At 50.3% G+C, this 22716-nt stretch overlaps 2 protein-coding genes across 3 annotated transcripts; both read left to right on the top strand.

Annotated features, from left to right (window-relative positions):
• The first annotated feature begins 38 nt into the window (after window positions 1–38).
• On the top strand, window positions 39–8519 carry D2HGDH (D-2-hydroxyglutarate dehydrogenase). 2 transcript variants are annotated; one of them, XM_050978131.1, is made up of 10 exons: window positions 39–589; window positions 1776–1833; window positions 2805–2944; window positions 3377–3570; window positions 4088–4123; window positions 4728–4896; window positions 5475–5618; window positions 6022–6164; window positions 6310–6475; window positions 8117–8519. In XM_050978131.1, the coding sequence occupies exons 1-10, from the start codon at window positions 298–300 to the stop codon at window positions 8380–8382; spliced, it is 1608 nt and encodes a 535-aa protein (XP_050834088.1). In that variant the 5' UTR covers window positions 39–297; the 3' UTR covers window positions 8383–8519. The 2 variants fall into 2 exon arrangements, with proteins under 2 accessions (XP_050834088.1, XP_018768737.3); XM_018913192.3 differs by lacking the exon at window positions 4088–4123 and having other exon boundaries at window positions 42–589.
• An 8414-nt stretch (window positions 8520–16933) lies between these two features.
• On the top strand, window positions 16934–21139 carry GAL3ST2 (galactose-3-O-sulfotransferase 2). The gene is made up of 3 exons (XM_018913191.3): window positions 16934–19181; window positions 19601–19880; window positions 19955–21139. The coding sequence occupies exons 1-3, from the start codon at window positions 19036–19038 to the stop codon at window positions 20813–20815; spliced, it is 1287 nt and encodes a 428-aa protein (XP_018768736.3). The 5' UTR covers window positions 16934–19035; the 3' UTR covers window positions 20816–21139.
• Window positions 21140–22716: the final 1577 nt, after the last annotated feature.

Here is a 22716-nt window from a genome sequence, read left to right as displayed (position 1 = left end):
GCCCGCGCCCGCTGAGCGCGTTCGCGCTCATCGCGGCGGGCAGCAGCGCCCCCTGGCGGCTCGGAGTGAAACGCGCTGCGCGTCCCCGCCGCTTCCAGGCCACGGAGCGTCCTTGGAATCTCCCGTTTAACCAGGATAATCCCGAATTTTCCGCCAGCTCCGCGCTAAATTACACTGCGAAGGTTGAGTGGCGCTGCGGTGTCCGGGGGAGTAGCGGAAAAGCATCCGTGAGGCGGTGCGCTTCCCCTCAGTGCCGCGCTCCCCTCACGGCCGTGGGCAGCGGCAGCGGTGTTTCCCATGGCTGCCGCAGTCGTGTGGCGCCGCGGGGCCGCCTGGCTCAGGAGCTGCCGAGGGAAGGTCCTGCGGCGCGGTGGGAGCCCGGAGACCCCCGGTGTACCCCGGGCCAGGGGCTGTGCTGGCTCCCGGGAGGTGGTGCCGACCTGCGAGCGGTACGCGGTGCGGAGGCTGCCCTTCGGCCGGCTGGCGGACGGCGATGTGGCCTTCTTCGAGCGCCTCCTGCCCGGCAGGGTGGTCACCGGCGAGGAGGAGGTGAAGCCGTTTAATGTGGACTGGCTGAAGTCGGTGCGAGGTAAGCGAGCTGCGTGGTGAAACCTCCGTCCTGCCTCTGTTAGTTACCGGAACGAGGAGTTTACAAAAGGAAATCTTATCTTTCTTTATGGGGGATCGCATCTGTACAGGCCATAGAGTTGGAAGGGACCCATGAGGATTATCGAGTCCCAACTGCTGGCCCGTCACAGACACCCCGAAAAATCCCACCCTGTGTCTCAGGGCGTTATCCAAATGCTCCTGGAGCTCTGGCAGCCCTGGGGCCGTGCCCATTCCCTGGGGAGCCTTGGCAGTGCCCGACTGCCCTCTGGAGGGAGAACCTTTCCTTGATACCTGCTCTAACCCTTTCCTGACACAGCTCCAGCTCTTCCCTCGGGTCCTGTCACTGGTCACCAGAGAACAGATGAGTGCCTCCCCATTCAAAATTAGTTTTTCTCATAAAATTATTCCTTTATAGCTGGTAAACTTATAGGCTTTTGTAAAAAAAAAAAAACTAAACCCTCTAACTTAATAATTAATTTTTTTTCCTGAGACAAGTCGATTCAGCTAACAGTTTTGATTGAACCTCAGAAAAGAATATGAAAGCTTTTGGGAGACTTTATTGCAGCTTTCCAGTACCTTAATGGGGCTTATAAAAAGAAGGGAGAGAGACTTTTTATATGGGCCTGGAGTGGCAGGACAAGGGGGAATGGCTTCCACTGCCAGAGGGCAGGGTTAAATGGGATAATGAGAAGAAATTCTACCCTGTGAGGGTGCTGAGGCCCTAGCACAGGATGCCCAGAGAAGCTGTGGCTGCCCCTGGATCCCTGGAAGTGTCCCAAGGCCAGGACAGGGCTTGGAGCAACCTGGAATAGTGGGAGGTGTCCCTGCCCATGGAATAAGATAAACTTTTAGGTCTTTCCCAACCCTAATTATCCTCTGATTCTAAATCAAGCATTGTGAATTCTCTGTTGCTTCTCTTAAAGATTTCATGAGAATTTAAATAATTTCCCATTGCCCCCAGTGGCACCCAAGCCTACCTGTGCATGCAAAGTTTTTTGCAGGGCTTAAAGGGAAAGGCTGCTCTTGAAATGTTTGTTGTCAAAGTGGTTGAAATGCCTAACAGTGGAGGGAGCATTGTCATTTCCCACCTCATGTTTTCCCACCTGTTTCTTTCTGACCTCTGCAGAGCCACAGCTTGCCTTGAGAGTCCCTTGCTTTCGTTGCAGGCTGCAGCCAGCTGGTGTTGAAGCCCCAGACAACAGCAGAGGTGTCTCAGATTCTCAGGTAACACACACCTTTTCTGCTGGGCTTGGTGAGGAGACTTGGGTTGAGTCAGGGATGATCCAGCACATGAAGGGAGCTTGTAGGTGTTCAGACACCAATTCCTGAAGCGTTGGAGTTGCTGAGTTAGTTGTCTTCATTACTCTTTCAGAACATGTGTCATGTTCTGATAAATGGCTAAAATTAGGTATTGTACAGGTGCTCAGAAAAGAGAAGTTTTGTGAAAGATTTAGGAGGATCTGTTTGAAAAGGTGAAGAAGGTTAGGGCAGAACTGGGCAGTTTGAGGGTCTGTTTTATCCACACTGGTGTGAGCACAGCTCTGGTTGGCCAGTGCTGTGCCAGGTCACTGTTTGGCTGAGGAGCTGACAGCTGCAGGAACGTGCTCCTGGCTCTGTTAAAACAGAGATGCAGGGCTTCTGAAGGAGCTCTGGTGCTGTGGGCTCTGTGCCATCCCTTGTGCAGGAGCTGTTCTGAGCTCAGAGGGGATGTGGTGGGTGCTGCTTGGCAGGGATGTGGCAGGTGCAGCAGCTGAGGCACAGGTGCACATTTTGTTGCCTGATGGGCATTAATTTCTTGGGAGGAGGAGGAGGGCAGTCATCTCTGAAAGCACTGCCAGAGGATGGCTGTCAGAGCCCATTGGGGAGCCCAAGCTTTTAAAACAGACTGCTGCAGAAACAGCTTCTGTAGAAACAGTGCTTTCCAGGCAGATGTGTGCCAGATGTGTAGATACACAGGGTCTAACCTCAGGTGTTGGTTCTTTCCTTAGCCCTGGGCTGAGTTCAGACAGGAGTTGCTCTTTCTCACTTTGCCATTGAAACGCTCTCCTTCCATCAATTTAATCTTTCAGTGAAATGCTGCTTAATTTTAATGAGCACTGTCACAACAGTGGACATTCATGTAGAGGTCAAACTTCTCTGACAGACTGATTGTGGCTTTTAAATGCATAAAAATTCAGAAACCTTTTTCCTTCCAGGTACTGCCATGAGAGGAACCTGGCAGTGAGCCCTCAGGGAGGAAACACAGGCCTTGTTGGGGGCAGCGTTCCTGTCTTTGACGAGATCATTCTTTCCACTGCTCTGATGAACCAGATCATCAGCTTTGACAAGGTGTCTGGTAAATATTCCAGGGATGTAAAGCACAGAAATGAGCCCCAGGCCACAAACCAGGCATTTTCCTGGGAACAGATAGCATCAGGATCAGCAGGGTTCAGCCCAGCAGCTTCATGAGGAGATTTGCTTGGATTTGGGGGGTTGGGGGTCAGGCTGGGGTGAGTATCTCTGTTCAAAGAACAGGCAGAGATACACTTACTGTGACTGTGTTTAACGAATCCAGAGTTGTGGCTGACGAGATATTGAGGCAATAGCAAAGCTCCCTGAGGCTTGAGGAGGGGGCAGTTCCCTGGAGCATGCACAGCCTTGTGCATTTAAACTGAATCCCAGGAAGTTTTGAAGGAAGTGGTGGTTGTATCTGCTCAAACTACTCCTGCTTCTTGAGGAGGCACCTTCTTCTCGGCCATCAGCTTGTAGCATGGTGTTTGTGTTCCAGGAATCCTTGTGTGCCAGGCAGGCTGTGTGCTGGAGAGGCTCAGTGAGTACTTGGAGGAGCAGGGGTTCATCATGCCACTCGACCTGGGGGCCAAAGGCAGCTGCCACATCGGGGGGAACGTGGCCACCAACGCCGGGGGCTTGCGGCTCTTGAGATATGGCTCTCTGCGAGGGACCGTGCTGGGCCTGGAAGTGGTAAGGCGAGTACCTGGCAGTTCCCTTCTCAGCATGACCCTCTGCTGCTTACTGCTTCCTGCTCTTCTAACTGTCCAGCACACTGCCACGTTCCTCTCCAGGATCCCACTCTTATCTTTTCCTTGTTGGGCTCTTTTGAGAAGGGTCAGCACATGTCTTCATGCATGTAGCATGTTATTGCTGCTGCAGTTTCCAGCTTCCTGAATTCCAGTGCTTGCTGACAGAGGTGGTGTTAGGTGGTTTTCTAATCCAGACCAGTGAAAAGAAGGTAGGGAGAGGTTGGGGCATCCCAGGTTATATGGAGTTGGTTCCTCTGAGCAGAGGGTCTCTGGAACACTGCTAAATCCATCCTGCATCACTCTCTTCTAGTGGCTGCTCACTCAGATTTTAATAGAATCATAGGATCACAAACTGGTTTGTGTTGGACGGGACTCTGAAGATTATTTTAGGGGTTTAAAGCCCACCCCATAACAGAGCTGTCTTCTTTGGGTTCATTTGGCTGCTGGCTGTGCCCTAGAGTCTCTGCTGTTCCTCAGCTGCTCCTGTCCTACAGGTGGGTGCCTTGGGATGTAAAGGCTAGATCAGGAGTTCTGAAAGTTTTCATGGCTGGAGACAAAATTTGGGCAGGGAACAAAAGCATGGCTTTGTTTTACTGTGTAGACTTAGAAGGGAGAGCATTTGTCTGAGGTCAGTTTGGCTCTAATGTCAAAATAGCCTTCAATAACCTGTCTTGGAGATACTCAGCCTTAATTTAAGGTTCAAGTGACAGAGGTTTTACTGCATTATGCTTAACTGTTCACTGTTTCAAGTAGCTTTCCTTGTTTCTGCTCGGTAGTGGAAGCTAGGGCTGCGGAGAATGGCTAGCCTTCTCCACCATTAGTAAGAAAAGCAGAGCAAAGTGGATCTTCTGTTATTACTTGTCCTGATGGAAGGAGAGAAGTAGGAGGGAAATACCTACTCTGTCCTGCTCGGGTAGGATATAGAGAGGGGAAGAGCTGGGAATGGAGGAGCATTGTGGGAATGGGCTGCAGCTGTGTCACGTGCTCAAGGGGAGAGTGACACTGTGACACTTCCCATCAGCCTGGTGATAGGCAAGTTCATTCCCAGAGCCAGCAGATTGCTAGCCAGGTGCTCTGACTGGGCCCCTGTTCCCACAGGTGCTGGCTGATGGCTCAGCTCTGGACTGCCTGACCTCTCTGCGCAAAGATAACACGGGCTATGACCTGAAGCAGCTCTTCATCGGATCCGAGGGGACCTTGGGAGTTATCACTGCTGTCTCCATACTCTGTCCTCAGAAGCCTAAGGCTGTGAATGTGGCATTCCTAGGTAGAAGCTGATATTAATGATTTCACACCTGAATTCAAAGGCTGGGAATAGGGATAGAGAGGAGAAAGCATTGCTCAGCCTGCTGAGCTGGACTGCCAGCATCAGCTGGTTTCTGGGAAATAGTGTAGAGCTTTGTGCTAAAATACCTGTGCAGATACTTAATATCTGTTGAAATATCTGCAAGGGCAGGTTGTTCTGTAAGGAAGGTAGAGCCAGGAGCTTAGCAGGGTGAGGAGGCAGGCAGGACAGTCCCTCACTGGTGAGGGAGGGCCTGGTCTGACAGGCTCAAGAGATGAGCAGGGCAAGGCTGTGACAGGGGGCAGAGGCAGCCACCATCCAGGAGTCAGGTGAGTGACCAGGTGATGAGGCAAGGCTGAGAAATCACTTCTGCAGGTCAGGGTCTGGATCAGCAGAGTATGTGGCCAGGCTGCTTAAAAGCTGCTTCTGGGTGTCCCTCAGTAGGTCCAGAGCTGTTTGTGGGGAGCCTTCACTGAGATTTTTTTACTTCTCAGAAACCTCTAGAGGGTTTGGGGTGGTGTCTGTTTTTTGGTCCTGATTCCTGTCTTTTGTGTCTGAAGGGTGTCAGAGTTTTGCCAAGGTTCTGGAAACATTCACAACTTGCAGAGCCATGCTGGGCGAGATCCTGTCTGCCTACGAGTTCATGGATGAGAAGTGCATGGAATTGGTTGAGACACATCTCAAGCTGTCCAGCCCAGTGGCAGGTACCAGTGATATTCACACTGTAGAAAGGGTCACTGTACTGCTTGGGGATTTTTAGACTACTTTTAAACACTTTTAAAAAGTGACTAATTTTAAAAAGTTGACTCACTGACTTTTAAGAGGTTGGTGATTGTGTGGGCATCCCTCATAATTTTTGTAACTAGTATATCAATTCCAAACACCTTTTATCTTTTAAGATGAAACTTTTTGCTTGTATTTGTCCTCACAAAACTGCTAGCTTTCTGGGAAGTGGTTGCTTAATAAAAGATCTAGCTTGTCAGTGAAGTGCTCTCTCTGGCACCAGGGAGTCTGGGCACATAGCATGTGGGGAAAGCTCCAAAACCTGCCCTGAATTCCTCTGTTTTACCCCAGGGCATCTACTTACTTTGTTCTCCCTCATTTCAGGCAGCCCTTTTTATGTTTTAATTGAAACTTCGGGCTCCAACTCAACTCACGATGAAGAAAAATTGAACAGCTTCCTAGAACAGGCCATGGCTTCTGGTTTGGTCACCGATGGAACTGTGGCAACAGACGATAAGAAAATAAAGGCAAGTCAGTGTTTCCTTTCCCACAAATCTCTTTGATGTGGATTTGTGTTTTATATAGGCAAGTGTTCAGACTCAGGTTTGGTGTTTGCATGGAACTCAAGAGCTTCTTGGCTGATATGGATTCCTGTGGTCCTTGATTCCTCAGGTGCTGTGGAGCCTGCGGGAGAGAATCACCGAGGCCCTCACTCACGAGGGTTATGTGTACAAGTACGACATCTCCCTGCCCGTGGGAAAGCTCTATGACCTTGTGACTGACATGAGGGCTCGGCTGGGCCAGAGTGCCAAAAATGTGGTGGGCTATGGCCACTTGGGTAAGTGGGGGTGTATTCTGTTTGCAGGGAATGCCCCAACGAAGGCAGGAATGATGAATCTGACTCCATGTTCTCAGAAGGCTCATTTAGGACTTTATGATACTGTATTATACTAAAGAATACTATACTATACTATACTATACTATACTATACTATACTATACTATACTATACTATACTATACTATACTATACGAAAGAATACGGAAAAGATACTTACAGAATACTAAAAAGATAATAATGAAAACTCTTTCCAGACTCTCAGCACAGCTTTTGGCCCCCAATTCGCCAATAAGTGAAAACAACTCACAACAGAGTCCAATGAAACAAACACCTGTGGGTAAACAATCTCCAAACACATTCCAAAGGGGCAAAACATATGAGAAGCAAATGAGATAAGAATTATTTTCTTTTTCTCTGAGGCTTCTGAGCTTCCCAAGAGAAAAATCCTGGGCGAAGGGATTATTTCAGAGAATGTGAATGCCACAGGGGTGCTGGGAAAGGAGGTGATGGCCCTTCTGTGCTGTGGCTGAGAGGCTTAAATTGAGGGCTGTGGAAGAGGAGGGTGCATCAGGATCTTTGTGTTTGAATGTCACTGCTTTCAGATTGTTTTCTGTATGCTGATGGCATGTTGCTGGCCAGTGAGCCATGGAACTGGTCATCTGTATCTTCTTGCTGTGTACTTTCTATTTAAATATGTCATTTGTTCAATTGGACCATCAATTTGGTTGATGAACTTAGACACACTTGGCAGAGAACCACTTTCTTGTCCAAAGTGATTAATCCTGCTGGAAATCAGTTTTTGTGAGCCATTAACCCTCCATCAGAGAATGATAATGAAAAATGCACAGAAAGGCTGATAGATTTGTCAGCATGCTGGGAAACTAATCTCATTTTACAAGCAGGTAAACTGGTCATTTATGAGAGCTCTTCTGTTACAAAAAAAACATGGAACACTATTGAGCACACTTGATTAGGATCATATGAAAGACAAGTTGCATAACAAAGGCTTCCTGTTGGTAGCTCTTTGAGGACTAAGCTGTGTGCAGTGAGGATTTGCTAGGATGCAGGAGGAGGATGAGTAAGTTGTATTCTTCTTTATGTGTTTTGTCTTTTGGAGGACCCAGCAACTCTGTGCTTAATCAAATACTGTCACACACATTGGCAAAAGGAGGAATTGTTCTGCTTGCTTTGTTTCTATTGACACAGTGCCAAAGCACATTTAGAGCATTGCACAAACATAATAGGGAGAGAAAAAGTGATGAAGGACCATGTTAGAATCTAATGATCATTATGAAATGCCATTGGGCAAGTCTTTGTCATTGCATCACGGTGGAGGCACAAACATTAATGCAGCACAGTGGGAATTTGAAAATCACAAAAGTCGGAGTTTGAAAGCAGCTTAACTCAGAACCTTTCCTCAAATATTGCACTTGGAGCATGGAAAAGCAAAGATCCCATTTGAATTATTTATTCACAGAGAGGCTGATGTTTGTAGGACAGTGAGCTTGTCCTTTTTTTGCACAGTTTGCAGACTAACAAAGGCCCTGTTGTTTGAGAACGTGGAGGAGCCAGGAATGAGTATCCATTGCAGGGCCACTAGGTTTTTCTCCCAGACCCACCTGTGCAATGTTTTCTTCCAGGAGATGGGAACTTGCACTTGAACATCACAGCAGAGTCCTACAGCCACTCCCTGCTGGATGCCATCGAGCCCTTCGTGTATGAGTGGACTGCGAGATGCAGTGGGAGCATCAGTGCAGAGCACGGGCTGGGCTTCAAGAAGAGGCAGTTCATTCAGTACAGCAAACCACGTGAGGCAGTGGTGCTCATGCAGCAGTTCAAAGCCATGCTGGACCCCAAAGGGATCCTCAACCCCTACAAGACACTGCCTGAGAGGAGCACGTGTTGAGGAGGCAGCAGAGCAGGGCAGTTCCAGCTCTGTACTGCACTTGGGCCATAAGCACACTGGATCAGCAAGAACATGGAGTGCTCCATGTTTGATTTTGTTAGGGGGATGGAACTAGTAAAGAAATGTGGTTGCTCTTTTGGGGTGCGTGCTCTTGCTGGAGAACACACTGCTGGGTTTCCTACTTAGTCTGAACACTGAAACCAAGCACAGAGGTACTGTGTGGGGATGAGCGTTCCAGCTCTCCCTCCCCTTGGATTTGCTCTGATTTATCAGTGACAGCAGCCAAAGGAGGCATTTTCTCACTTGGGCTGTGCAAGTGAAGCATCAGAGACGCAGGAGAACCTGTGGATATAAGTCTTCCAAGTGAAGCTGTTGCTCTTCCTGTCCTGGTTTGAAAAGACAGGTGTCTGCCAAGGAAGGCAGGAGCCTCCTGTGAAATGGAAAATGTAAACCGCCTCCCTCTGAATTATGATGATTTTGAAACTAAGAGGCTCTCAGGCAAAGTTATGGAAATAGGAACAACAGTTCTTTATTACGAAAATTAAAGTAAAAATGCAATAGTACAAACAAACAAATAAAATACCCACTGATAGAGTCAGAATATGCCCTGTCCCCCCGTGGCTCAGGGTGGTGGCACAGTCCCATCCCAGGGGGGCTCAGCCCTCCTGCAGTGCCAGCTGTGGTTCTGCTGGAGCAGGGATCCTGCCCAAGGGGGGAGTTTTCCTCTGCAGCTCCAGGGCTGCTGGAGATGGGCCTGCTCTCCCTCTGGGAATGCAGGGCAGCAGAAAGCTGCTCCTCTGGGAATGCAGGGGGCAAAGGCTGCTGGGCTGTTCCCAGGGCAGATTGGACCCAGGTAGGAATGCTTGGCTCCTCCCCTGGGCAGAAGATCTCCCCATGGGATGGTGGAATTTGATCAGCCCTGCAGGGACACTCAGTGGCCATGGACAGCAGAGATCTCCTGGAGGGAGGATTGGTTATGGGAGAGATAAAGAACAAACTGCCCAATGAACAGAGGATAACTGCCCTACCTTTAACAGATGGTAATTTAATACACACCCAGCTAAACCTGAGACACTTCCTCACTTGTTTTATCTAGTACACTTATCCCAAAGCCCACAACAGCATCTGGCTGTGGCTTTAGTGATGGCACCTCCAGGCTGTCCCAAATAAGCATCAGTGTTGTCCCATGTGCAGGTTTGCAGTGCTGGAAGAACTGGCCAGAGAAGAGAGGGTGCTGGAGACCCAGCTTCTGGATTTTATTAACTGGAGGAGAAGTAGCAGCAGCCAGAATGAGAGGGGGATATCCCAGCCCTCCTGCTTGACCAGGGGCAGGCTCTAGGCATGCCAATATTTCCTGCTTTCTTGGCTTCCAGTCGGTTCTTCACAGCAAATCATGATCTGCTCTCACAGAGAGGTGTAAAATTATCCCTCCCAACCTGGCTGGATGATATCTGGGATAACCTGGAGTGGTAATCCAAAAGGATGGGGCTTGGAGCAACCTGCTCTAGAGGAAGATGTCCCTGCCCATAGAAAAGAGGTAGAATGAGACAAGCTTTCAGGTCCTTCCAACCCAACCCACTCTGTGACTCTGTGCTGGGAGTGCTGTGGACTCTCTGGAGGGATGAGAGGCCTTGCAGAGGGATCTGCACAGATGCACCACGGGGCAATGCCAGTGGCACAGAATTGCTGAGTCCAAGTGCTGGGTTCTGCACCCAGGTAGAGCAAGGCTGAGCACGAGGGTGAGCTGGGAGAGGAGAGGCTGGAGGGCAGCCTCTGGAAAGGTCTGGGGGTGCTGGGGGCAGCAGCTCAGCAGGAGCCATGGCCAGGAGGGCAGGTGGCATCTTGGGGACACCGACACAGGAGAGGGCATGGCCTGGCTGTGCTCAGCTCTGGGCAGCCTCAGCCAGAGAGCTCCAGGGTCAGAGATGGGGGGGAGGGGCTTGAGCGTGTCCAGAAGGTGAGACCCACGCTGGGGCTGGGAGGTGTGACCTGGGAGGAGGCTGAGGGCTCTGGGTTTGTCTGCTTTGGAGAGAAGGAGGCTGAGGGACAGCCTCATCCCCTTCTGCAGCTTCCTGAGGAGGGGGCATGGAGAGGGATGTACTGATCTCATGGGAATGCTGCTCTCAAAGAAGGGCCAGGGGAGGTTCAGGCTGGACATTAGGAAGTGTTTCTTTATAGAGCATATAATCAAATCCTGCACCAGGCTTCCTGGAGAGAGGGTTGATGCCCCAGACTGTCAGTGTTTAAGAGCAGTGGTGTAACTTTAGGGCAGCCCTGAACTGGCCAAGCAGTAGGACCAGATGATTGTCCTAAGTTCCTTCCAGCTGAACTGTTCTATTCTAACATGAAGGGTTTTGTTGGTTTTGGGGTTTGGTTTCATTTGCTACAGTCTGACTTGTAATTATGGTTTGTTGTACAAAACCACATTGTCACCTTTCTGCTACAGAGGGCAGTGAGTCATTCATCTCCGGCTTCCCTGGTGTTTGTGAGTTACATCCTTATTTCCTGATACGTGTCACTCATAGCCTAGGCTCTCCTATCCAAATGAAGCAGGTGGTGATAAGAAAGAGCCCAGGGCATTTTCTAAAGGTAAACAGTGACAGTAAGCTGATAACTTTTTACAACAAAAGGATATTCTCTGTCAACATGGGCAGAGCAGTGGATGTCAGCAAAGCTTGTTATGCTCTTTCCCACAATCTTCTCCAGGCTGGACAGGGATTTGAGTGGCCTGGCCTAACGGAAGGTGTCCCCTGCCAGTGGCAGAGAGGTTGGAACAAGGTGAGTTTCCAACCTAAACCATCCTGTGATTCTGTGATTCTCCTGGACTGCCTGGGGGGCTGTGGGACAGGTAATAGCTGGCTCTGGCTGTGCTCAGAGGGAGCCCATTGGTGGATTTTACTCGGTGTACTAGTTTGGAAAGCCTTGCTGGATGCCATGAGAGTAGGGAAGGTGGTGTCTTATGCAGTAGCCATCTTCTTCACTAGCTGCTTTTTGGTGATGTTGTCTCTTCAGTGCAATAAATGTTCAATCCAGAGCCTTGTTCTTCAGAGAAAAACCATCCTAAAGAGTGTTTCCTTCTTGTGCTGTTTTAAGGCACAGCACAATCTCTACAAGTCTGCACACTGTCAGATTGCACTAAGGATGCTGGCTTTGCTCAGCAATGTGTTGTAATGCCCTTCTCAATGCAGTTCTAAGATCACACATCTCTCAGCTTGGCCTTGTGGATGCTTTTGACAGAAATATCTCCATATTCCATGGCCTGCCAGTACCTAGTCCTGCTCTCTAGTCTTGTCCACCCTTTCTCTCCATTATGGGATACTCCCCACCTCTCCCTTCATCCTTCAGGATGAGTCAGAGAGGAGCTGATTGTCCTCTTCTGGGCTGAAGCAAAGTAAACAATGCCATCATTTGCAAAGAGGAAGAATTTTGTCATGGAAACAGAGGTCAGGCATTGCAGGGGCTGCCCAGGGAGGTGCTGTAGTCCCCATCCCTGGAGGTGTTCAAGGAATACCTGGAGCTGGCACTCAGTGCTCTGGGCTGGTTACAAGGTGGGCATTGGTCACAGGCTGAGCTCCGTGGTCTTGGAGGTCTCTCCCAACCCAAATGGTCCTGGAATTCTGTGGCTCTGTGGAAAGAGAAGACCGCCTGTGCAACACAGCCTGTGCTGCTTGGCTGTGGGGTGATGAAAAACTATGGGAAGTCCATGATGTTATTGGAAAAGAAATCTGCAGGATTTGCTTTCTGCCAGGATAGGCTGATGCAGCTAGTTCTTTCTGAATCAAGCTGTTTATATTTTCTGCCCTTTTCCTACACCATTTTTTCCCTTTTTTCCCCCTAAACTACTGACCATCACTGTGTAAAATACAGACTTTCCACGTGAAAGGCTCTTTTTGGGAAGTGGAACTTTCCATCGTTCTCTTTTTCATCTCTGTACAGAGAGGGTGCTCGGGAGGGAGACACACAACCCTGTGCTGTGGCCAGGGAAGTTCTGGCACAACTCCATTTAATCTTCCTTACACTTGAAGATCCTAAATCTCCATGTAAGTTTTACTGTTTCACTGAACAATACAGCAGTTCCCTGGGGGAATACAAGGGAAGAGTGAGTGTAGGGTTATTTTATCTTTCCTAGACCTTACTTCTGTGTTCTCAGTGATGCTTTCACATAATGGTGCACTGTTGTTTATAGGAGGGAGAGACAGGGTGGGTATTCTTTTAGAAAAAATCATTATGACAACAATTTCTTGTCCAAAATTCTAATTTTTCTGAGACAGATACTAGAATGCTGTGAATGTTCCACACGTAGAACCAGTGGTCTTCTGGCACAGTAAGGACTTGGCTCTCTCTGCTGGCTTTGCCTCTCTCTGCACAGGATTATGGCTGGGATAGAGTTAATTTGCTTGACAGATCTGTGTTTGGATCAGCGATGGAAGCACAGGAATGTTGTAGCTGTTGCTGAGTGGTGCTTACACAACACCAAGGTCTGTTCTGCTCCTCACCAGTGCGGAGCTGGGAGGGGACACAGCCGACCTGCCTGAGCACAGAGCTGTCCCACACCGGAGGAGGCGGGGCTCAGCCATAAAAGCTGGGGAGGAAGGAGGAAGGAAAGGGGGTGTTCCCAAGTCACCGTTACGCCTGGTGGAGCCCAGCTTTCCTGGGATGGCCGAACACCTGCCTGTGGCAGGAAGCAGGGAATAAATTCCTTTTGATTAACTTGCTTGTGCAGGTTTTGCTTTACCTGTTAAACTGCCCTTATCACAACCCAGGAGTTTTTGCACTTCCACCTTCTGATTCTCCCCATCCTGCTGCAAGGGGCCAGCTCCCCCAGGGCCTGACCCCCAACAGGAAGCAGAGGCAGGATGGAGTGATGAATCCCACCCCAGCTCACTCATTCTCTGTCACCTGGCTGCCCTTCCCTGCCCCAGTCTGAGCAGCCCACCTCCACATGAGGACAAGTATTCATGCCTGGCATAATTTTGGTTATTTTTGGTGTAACCAAAGCTGACAATTCGTGTACAACACCCCAGGAGAGAGCAATGAATCAATTGTAAAAGTGTAAAAAATGGGCTTTTGTGATCTGTGGGCTCTACCAGCTCCCGAGTGAGAAATGGCACAGCTGACGTGTGTAATGTAACAGGAGAAAGAGGTCGCTGAAATGTGCAGCCCCCTCTGCCAGCAGCAGCTGGTGCTGTGCCAAGAGTAACCCTAGAAATTCTCCATAAAAGAGCACATTGACTCAGGTTCTACCAAGAAACTCAAGGAAAGCAACCCTACACCTTGCTAATCTCTGCATCTTGGTAAGTGCTGGAGTTGGGGGTGGTCTGGGGAAGCTGTGATTCAAAAAGAAATGCTGTGTATTTCGGTGCTCTGCAAATGTAGCAGTGTAGGTGAAGGATCCTGGAGTGCTGAGGATTTGGCTGTTGGTGGGGGGCCAACAGTATACAAGGGTTAGAAGGGTGGCACTGCGTGTGGGGAGGGAAAGGGGACCACCAGGAGGTGCATGGAGCACAGCATGGCTGTAAAAATCCAAAGTAACAACTCAATCCCCCCTAATTCAGGCTGGGAGATGTGGGTATACTTTTAGTTGCCCAAATGAGGAGAGCACTGGCTTCATCCCAGTATGGGGAGCAGGGAGATCACACCCCACCTCCAGAGCTGCAGGATGGATTCTGCTCTCCCAGGGCAAACTGCAGCCATCAAACCCAGTTTGTGAAGTCTGAGTGTTCAGCAGCCTCAGTGGAATCTAAAATTCCTGCATAATATGAATTGTAGCAGTTGTTAATGGCACCAGAGATAAAATAATGCCCCTTTAGGGACAAGATTTCTCCCTCCCAAGGCCTGCATACAGCCAAGTCTGCTAAGCTCTTAACCTCCAGCTACAATAATTGCATTTTTACCAGTTTGAAGTCTGAATGTTTTAAGAGGAATTTTCCATAGGTGAGCCCCATTCCTGTTTGCTGTTGTCCTTAATTTGCTCTTGCCAAACGTGTCTGGCAGGGAATTCCTGTCCTTACCCACCGAGCAAGAAGCAGATAAAAGGGACAGCAGGCACTGAGCATGGCCCCTGGCGATGTGATGTCGTGCAGGGTGACAAAGATCGAGTGCCCTCCAGCAGCCCCCCCTGTGAGCCTCCCTCCTGCAGCCAGGAGAGAAGAGAATCCCCTCTAAGGAGTCCCAGTTCAATCTTTCCTTCCCAGCAAAGCTGCTGCAAACGCCGTGTCCCGAGGCAGCTCTTTATACTTGTGTGGATGTCCCGGATACCAGCACTTTTCATGGCTTATTAATTAACTCCCACCCCCTTCTGGGAACACCTAGCCACTCCCTTCATCCTCACCTATCCCAGCCATTTATAGCAGTGAACAGATGCTACAAATAGAGACTTGGCCACTGAGAGCCAGAGGAGACAAACAGGCACTGGAGTCGATTTGCAAAAGCAGAGATTTCCCAGCTCGCAGCAGCATGAAAAGCCCTGGGTGCACTCCAAGGTAAGGGCAGAGGGTGCTCAGTGCTCGGGGTGCCCTACTAAAACTTGCTTTGCAGGAAGGTCTGCTTCAAGCCATCCCTGGAAGTTGTTAATAACCTACAGAGTTAGTTACAGTTCGCTCCATGGAAGGGATTAATTTTGCCATTAGTATTTCTGTGTTCCAGGTCTTTGCATTTAAAAGAACCTTGTTAGTTTGATGCAGATGTCTGTTATTTTCAGCTTGAGTCAAAGGAACAAGAAGGGGGTCCCAAGCCTTAAAGCATCGACAGCTGCACCTCTAAGAGAGGTAGATTTCCATGTTTTCTTCCCAGAGGGGAGATAGCACAGCACAGGCTGGAAAGGCAGTGGAACCTCTGGCACAAGTGCTCTGTGGGTTTTTTGGCTTCTTAGAATTTTGTGTCTTAGCAGTCAGCTCCCATGAGCTGCTCAAAGGTCTTCCAGGCTCATTCAGGTGACTTCAGCACAGCATTCAAATTTGGGCTTTCTCTCTTGAAGTTTGCTGCACCAGATCTTAGAGGTATTTCACAACCTAAACAATTCCATGATGCTGTGCAGGTCAGAGACTTGCAGTGTTGGGACCAGGGGGTGTGTGACACTAGGGGAACACAGCTAAAGGCTCTCACTGAAATGTCCCAGGGTCGTGGGGGCAAGCTGGGGTGAAACCCCAGTGCAGGTTTGCAGACAGAGAATCAGAATATTCTGAGCTGGAAGGGATCCACAGGGACCATTGAGTGCAACTCCTGGTCCTGCAAAGGACAACCCCAAATACCACACCAAGAGCATGAGAGCATTTTCCAAATGCTTCTTGATGCTCTCATAATTTCCATTACATGCATTTGAAGCATAGAGAGCCTGAGATGTAATAGTTCTCTGCAGAATTTCAAACAGTTGTCATGTCTTACTCATTCTGGAATGAATACTGGAAGCAGGTCTGGTAGCAAATCCCACCCTGGCCCTGTGCTGTTTACTGGGAGCTGTGTTCAAAACACTGTGTATGCTCCAGGTGAAGATCCTACACACTTTCTGTCAGTAAAAACCCTGAAACAATTCAGGAGCTCATTTGTTTCCAAGCCCAAGATGTGCAGAAATGATGGAGGCTTGTTGCAAGAGGAGGGAAAGGTGCCATCAGTTTGCTGTGGGAGAGATTTGTTTATTCACCCTCCCGTTCCCACAGTGTGTGGGGATGTCACCCTGGAGCCAGTGACAGCCCTGACAGTGCAGCTGTGGGTGGCCAAGCCCAGGGGGTGATGGGGACAGGACTCCATGAGTGCACTGACCTGCACCCTGTGTACTTGCAACCCTCCTCTCATCCCCAGGGTCTCCATTTTCCCTCCTGTGGATCTCCTCAATCCCTGCCCTTGGCTCTTCCTCTGGACACCTTCCTTGCCTTTGCTGGGCTGAGGAGCAGCAGAGTTCCCTGCATGCCACCACTCCCTGCTTGTTCCCTGGGCTGGAAGGTGTTGTGATGTTGTGAGGGTCCCCAGGATGAGGTGACAGCTGAGAATCTGGCTCCAAGTTCTCAGAATGCTGATTTATTATTTTATGATATTAAACAGTTCTTCAAATCACATTCCAAAGCAGCAAAACAGGGAGAAGCTGGAGCTTCCCAGCTTCCCAGGAGAAGAATCCAGGGCAAAGAAGATTTTTCAGGAAATATCATGGTGACAGGAAGGCAAATACCCATCCACCCATCTATCCACCCATCTATCCACCCATCTATCCACCCATCTATCCACCCATCTATCCACCCACCCACCCATCCACCCACCCATCCACCCACCCATCCATCCACCCATCCATCCACCCATCCATCCACCCATCCATCCACCCATCCATCCACCCATCCATCCACCCATCCATCCACCCATCCATCCACCCATCCATCCACCCATCCATCCACCCATCCATCCACCCACCCATCCACCCACCCATCCACCCACCCACCCACCCACCCACCCATCCACCCATCCATCCACCCATCCACCCATCCACCCATCCACCCATCCACCCATCCACCCATCCACCAGCCACCCATCCACCCATCCACCCATCCACCCATCCACCCATCCACCATCCATCCATCCATCCATCCATCCATCCATCCATCCATCCATCCATCCATCCATCCATCCATCCATCCATCCATCCATCCATCCATCCATCCATCCATCCATCCATCCATCCATCCATCCATCCATCCATCCATCCATCCATCCATCCATCCATCCATCCATCCATCCATCCATCCATCCATCCATCCATCCATCCATCCCAGGCACAGGACAAGCGCCATGCCATGAAAATGCCTTGTTTGTCACCCCTGGGACAAGGAGCCTGCCATTTCTCCGTGGGGACTGGCACCTGCATGGATCATGTCCTGCAGAGATCAGCCACTCTTGCTCCTTAAAACTGACCATTCCAGGAATAGTTTTGGCCTAGATAATTCAAACCTTCATTCCTCCCTGTGTCTCCAGGGTAAAACCAAGCTGTTGTGTGGTTTGGGGCATGTCCAGACAAAATGGGTCTCTGGGAGCATTCACTTAGGCTGGGGTTGGGCTCTGTGTGCTGAATGTGTCTGAATACTTAGAGGCAGAATGGCCCCATTATTTAAGAATAATCCTTTATTTAAGAAAACAACTATTAAAATATTGAGGGATGCCTTGAGGTGATAAGGTGCAGAGGTCTACTGAGCCTGTCTTCTTGCAGCAGAAGGGATTGACAGTTCTTCTAAAGCATTCTGTGGTCTGGATCTGCCTTCAGGATGATTTGGGTGTGTGTGATTTGTTTGCCCCACAAAACATCATTCAGAGTTGCCATTTTGGGGACAGTACCTAAATTAATAAATGGACTGTTGCTGCACCCATTAAACTGGACAGAAAAGGTGCAGCAGGAGGATGCCAGCTCAGGAAGGGCCTCCAGGCAGGCAGGGTGATGTGCTTTGGAAAACCACCAGATATAAAGCAGCCTCAGTTTAAATTAAAGAACAAGAAGGAAGATTGGTGTGGGGGCTGCATGGAGCCTGCTCACTGCCCATGGGCTCCTCTGCCTTTCTCCTGCCACCTCATCTCCAAGGACAGGAGATTGCCCCACTCCCATCCCCCTAACAGGCCTGGGGCCAAAAATTTAGGAAATCCTGATGAAATCTTGCCTGCAGGTGTGTCTTGAAACTCTTTTTGCAGAAGCTGGGCTGCAAATTCCTGTCAGAGGTTGGTACCAGCTATGGCTGAGGGTCTTCCCTGGCTTTGGGAAGGGTTTTGGAGGAAGGCTTGAAGCCTTGCTTGCTCCCTTTGGAGAGTGGAAACCACAAGTGTGGCCATACCATGCTGTAAATTGAGATGTTATCTTCTCAAAACAGTGTAAAGCCTGAGCCAGATCTGCTGCATTTTGGCCATGTCTGAAAAAGCTTCTAGAGTGACAGAAGTCAGATCAAACTTGGTGGTTAAAAACTCCTTTTAGGTGGGCTTTAAACCTTCAAAAGATCCCCTCTGTGTCCCAGCTGGAGTACACTGGTGATGATCATGGTACCACAGGATTGTTTGAATTGGAAAAGATGTTAAAAACCATCCTGTTCCAACCCCCTGCAATGTGCAGGGAACCCTTGATGCATCATGGCTGCTTAATTAGTGCTGGAAAAGACTCCTCCCTCATCATTGTCCACTCTCCCATTTCAAAGTGAGGTGTAATAAATCCATTACAGGCGCTGTTGGGTTATTTGATTTTCTGTCTTGAAAAATCGTATTTATATTGCAAAAGAACCTCAGTGTGGTGGATTTTTTCCCCTCAGTTTAGTGGTTTTTTCCCCAATCCCCATCTTCTGCAGTGATGTGATTACAGGAGCTGCTCAGGTTTCTCACTAGGGAAGTCTTTATAAATCCCTACAAAGGGCTCGCTTTCTGGTGAATAATCTAGGAGTCTGAATAGTGAATAAGCACTAAAGCCCCAGAAAACCAAAGAAAAGCAAAACAAAAGGCAGCCAAGCAGAGCAGGAGGCTGTGGGAAGAGCTCAGGCTCTGCCTGAAGCACACTGTGTCTTGCCAAAGGCCAAATTTGGAGAGTAGTAGTGAAAGTGCAATTTCTCACTGTCTTGCCTCTAACACCTGCTCAGGGTCCAAAGGTGGCTGCTGGACCTGAGGTATAAAACTGTGCTCGCAGTTCTTAGGGCAAAATGAGAAATGTGGTGGTGGTTTGGGAAAGGATTATTGCATAAAAATCCACTGAAACTCTTCTCCAGGCATGCCAGGTGTCTCATCGTTTTCAGCTTCTGCCTGGGACTTTCCTTCATCTCGGGATTCTTCCATATGAGGAGTAAGAGTTACAGGTAAGTGAGGCAGAAGCAAGGCTGCACAGTTTCCTGTGCCTGGAGCAGCCTGGACGTGGCCTCTGATGCCTGATTTACTTCTCATGAGGCCTTGGGGTGATGTTCAGAGGGGGCTGGCTCAAAACTACGTCCTTGTTTGGGGAAGGAATGGAATTAGCTGAAGCTCAGCCTCTTTGGGACAAAATCAGCTGTGTGGGAAAAGGGGGTTGAGCTGAAGTCTTTGGTAAGTGACAATCTGGAGAGGGGGAAAACTGGAGGGAGAAAACATCTGTACTGGAAGGTTGGGGCTGGTTTGGATGCGGCCTTGGACTAGCTGCAGGTGTGGTGTCAGAGGAGCAGCTGGGTTTGGCTTTGCCAGCTCTCAGAGATGGGGTGCAGCACCAGAGAGCCTCTTTGCCCCATCTGTCACCTTCCTGCAGAATCTCAAAGAGCCACGAGGAGCTGCTGATCCCTCCCACGCCGTGCCATGCCAGGACAAACGTCATGTTCCTCAAAACCCACAAGACTGCCAGCAGCACTGTGCTCAACATCATGTTCAGGTTTGCAGAGAGGTACAACCTCACTGTCGCCCTCCCTGCTGACCAGCTCTTCCACCTGGGCTACCCAAGGACTTTCGTGGCCCACTTTGTGGAGGGCTTTGAAACCATAGGCCAAAATTACAACATCATGTGCAATCACCTGCGGTTTAACCCCTTGGAGGTAAGAAAGAGCCCTGAGACCTGAGGAGAAACTCGGTTGGGATGGAACTAACCTCTTCCTCCTCCCACAAACAGGTCAAAAAGGTGATGGCAGCCAACACCTTCTACTTCTCCATCCTGAGGAACCCCATTCCTCTGCTGGAGTCTTCCTACATCTACTACAAGGACTATGTGCCTGCCTTCAGGAGCTCCAAGGACGTGAACGAGTTCCTGGAGTCACCCACAAAGTATTACCACCCAGCAGACTACAGGAAAAACATCTATGCCAGGAATATCATGTGGTTTGACTTCGGCTACGACAACAACGCCGAGGATGACACCAACTACACCCAGGCTGTCCTGGAGGAGATCGAGCAGAACTTCCACCTCATCCTGATAGCAGACTACTTTGATGAGTCCATGATCCTCTTGAAGCACACTTTGTGCTGGGATCTGGATGATGTGATTTACTTCAAGCTCAATTCCAGAAGCCAGGACACCGTCCAGACGTTGACTCCGGAAAGTGAGGAGCAGATAAAAGCCTGGTGCTCGCTGGACTGGAAGCTCTACCTGCACTTCAACCAGAGCTTCTGGAGGAGAATTGAGGAGACCATCGGGCTGGAGGTGCTGGAAAAGGAGGTGGATCACCTGCGGACCAGACAGAAGGAGCTCATGGAGACTTGTCTCTCAGAGCAGGAGGCGGTGAGGAAGGATCACATCAGGAATAAAGCTCTCCTGCCTTTCCAGTCAGGGGCTGCAAATATCCTGGGTTACAACCTCAAACAAGGCTTGGACAACACCACTCTGAGAGCCTGCCAGAAAATGGTCGTACCAGAGCTCCAGTACACCTCCTACCTTTATGCTGTGCAACACCCGCACAAGAAGAGGAAAGATGTGGGATTGCCATTGCTGTGGACCAGTCTCCAGGAGAAGATGCAGCTCCCAGGGTCCAACTAAGACATGTGGCAACCCACTGTGGCTTCCCACTGCTTTGCATCGCCCCTTGTCTGACATGGAACTGGCCCACAGGACCCTTGTGCATGAGGGGGAGGCAGTGGGGGCTTTGTTCAGGGACACCAAGCTGGTGGCTGGTCTCTTTTTGGGGACCTTGAGCCAAAGGCTTTGCATTGTCCAGGTCCTGGGTGATCCCACCTGCCTGCTGCTGGCTGGAGGGAGCCAGGCTGGCTGCAGCTGGCCAAGACATTCCAGCCTCTTAATCATTAATCAGGAGCGTGATCATTTGCCTTCATTTGATTTTATTTGATATCCATCATTGCATCAGTCTGGTCACAGCTCACTGGAGCAAGTCCTGATTTTGGAGGGTTTAGGGGGAGGAGGAGGGAAGTGAGGGGGGTGTGACAAGGGGACACAGGGCTCAAAGAAGCAGGAGAGATGGTGGGTGATGTTATTCCATGCTCAGTGAGGACTAACACCCCACATGCTGCTGGAGCTGCCTTTGCTGTGGGAGTCCCAGGCATCCTGCCCAAAGCCAGGCAGGCTGGCATGCCCAGTGGCATGTAAGCTGTGCCTCTCACGTGTCACCAGGTGAATGGGCCTCTGTCCCCTGTGGAGAGCTCGGTGCTCCCCTGGGAGGAGGTTTTGTGGTTTTGCCCCTCGCTCTCAGGCAAGGGTGTCTGGGAATGGATGTTCCTTTGGGTGCTGCATCCCCAAAGCTCTTTTTTGGCAAAGCAGACAGTTTTTTGGCAAAGCAGACACTTTTTTGGCAAAGCAGACACTTTTTTGGGGCTCCCATTGCTGTGCTGGCCAAACTCTCCAGCACAGATTAGGAGGGGATGGAGTGAGGCACAGCTTTGGGCACACTGGTGCACCCAGGTCCCTCCCTGCAGGAGGAGATGCTGACCCAGCTTTAAAACACTGGAGTTTTGTCAGTGTAAGCTGGCACTGACAGATATGTTGGGAACAGGTGACAGTGACACCAAATCCATTGGGCTTGGTGCTGCCATCCTCACAAACCTTCCTGGCACTGCCCCAGCAGCAGGGCCCTGGATGGCAGGATGGGGATGATGGGTCTGGGGTCCAGATGTTGCCTTGGGGGTGAAGCTGTGGGGCAGCAGCTCCAGCTTGGGAGCAGGAGTGATGCTGTCAGGGGGAGAGGGGTGAGAAGCAGAGCCTGGTTGTGTTTAGCAGCACTGAGGCAGGGGTTAACCAGCCCAGCAGGAACAACCCAGATTAACAGCACTTTGCCTCAATAGAATTTACCCGAGGCTTTTGTAGCAGCCAGGTGGAGCTGCTGGAGCCACACTTGCTCACCCTGGGCCATTCCAGGGGCCCATCCTGGGCAGTTCTGCAGCCTCCACCGCAGCTTTCCCCTTGTAGCTTCTGATCCATGATTTGCCATATGGATTTTGTCAAACCCTTTTAGCTGAACTGATCAGAGAGATGGAATATTGGAATATAGGTATAGAAAGGGTGTCTTCGTAGCTGATCTGTGTGCAGGTGGGGGGTCCTGGGAGGGCTGGGGGTCCTGGGAGGGTTGGGGTTCCTTGGAAGTTTGTGGAATCTGTGGTGCTGGAGGTCCCCGTAGGGCTGGGGCTCCATGGAAGGTTGGGGGTCCTGGGAGGGCTGGGGTGCTCTGGCTCACAGCTCCCAGGCTGGGGAGCTCACAGCGGGTGCACTGTGGTGAACACGGGCTGGAGACCCTGGACGGGGCAGTCTAGCCTCTCCCAGCCTGCAGGAGGAGGGAAACTGAGGCAGGAGACGCATGGATGCCCTTGCTCACCCTCCGGGGGTCTGAGCAGGGTGGCTGGGCAGCCGCGGGGCCCCGGCTCTGGCCCATAAGGGCTCCTTTGTGCCCCGGGCGCCGCCGCTGCTGAGTCAGGGATTCGTGCCGGGCTCCG

The sequence above is a fragment of the Serinus canaria genome, chromosome 9, assembly GCF_022539315.1.
Source record: "Serinus canaria isolate serCan28SL12 chromosome 9, serCan2020, whole genome shotgun sequence".
NCBI lineage: Eukaryota > Metazoa > Chordata > Aves > Passeriformes > Fringillidae > Serinus > Serinus canaria.
This window is presented reverse-complemented; position numbering and strand designations above follow the sequence as displayed.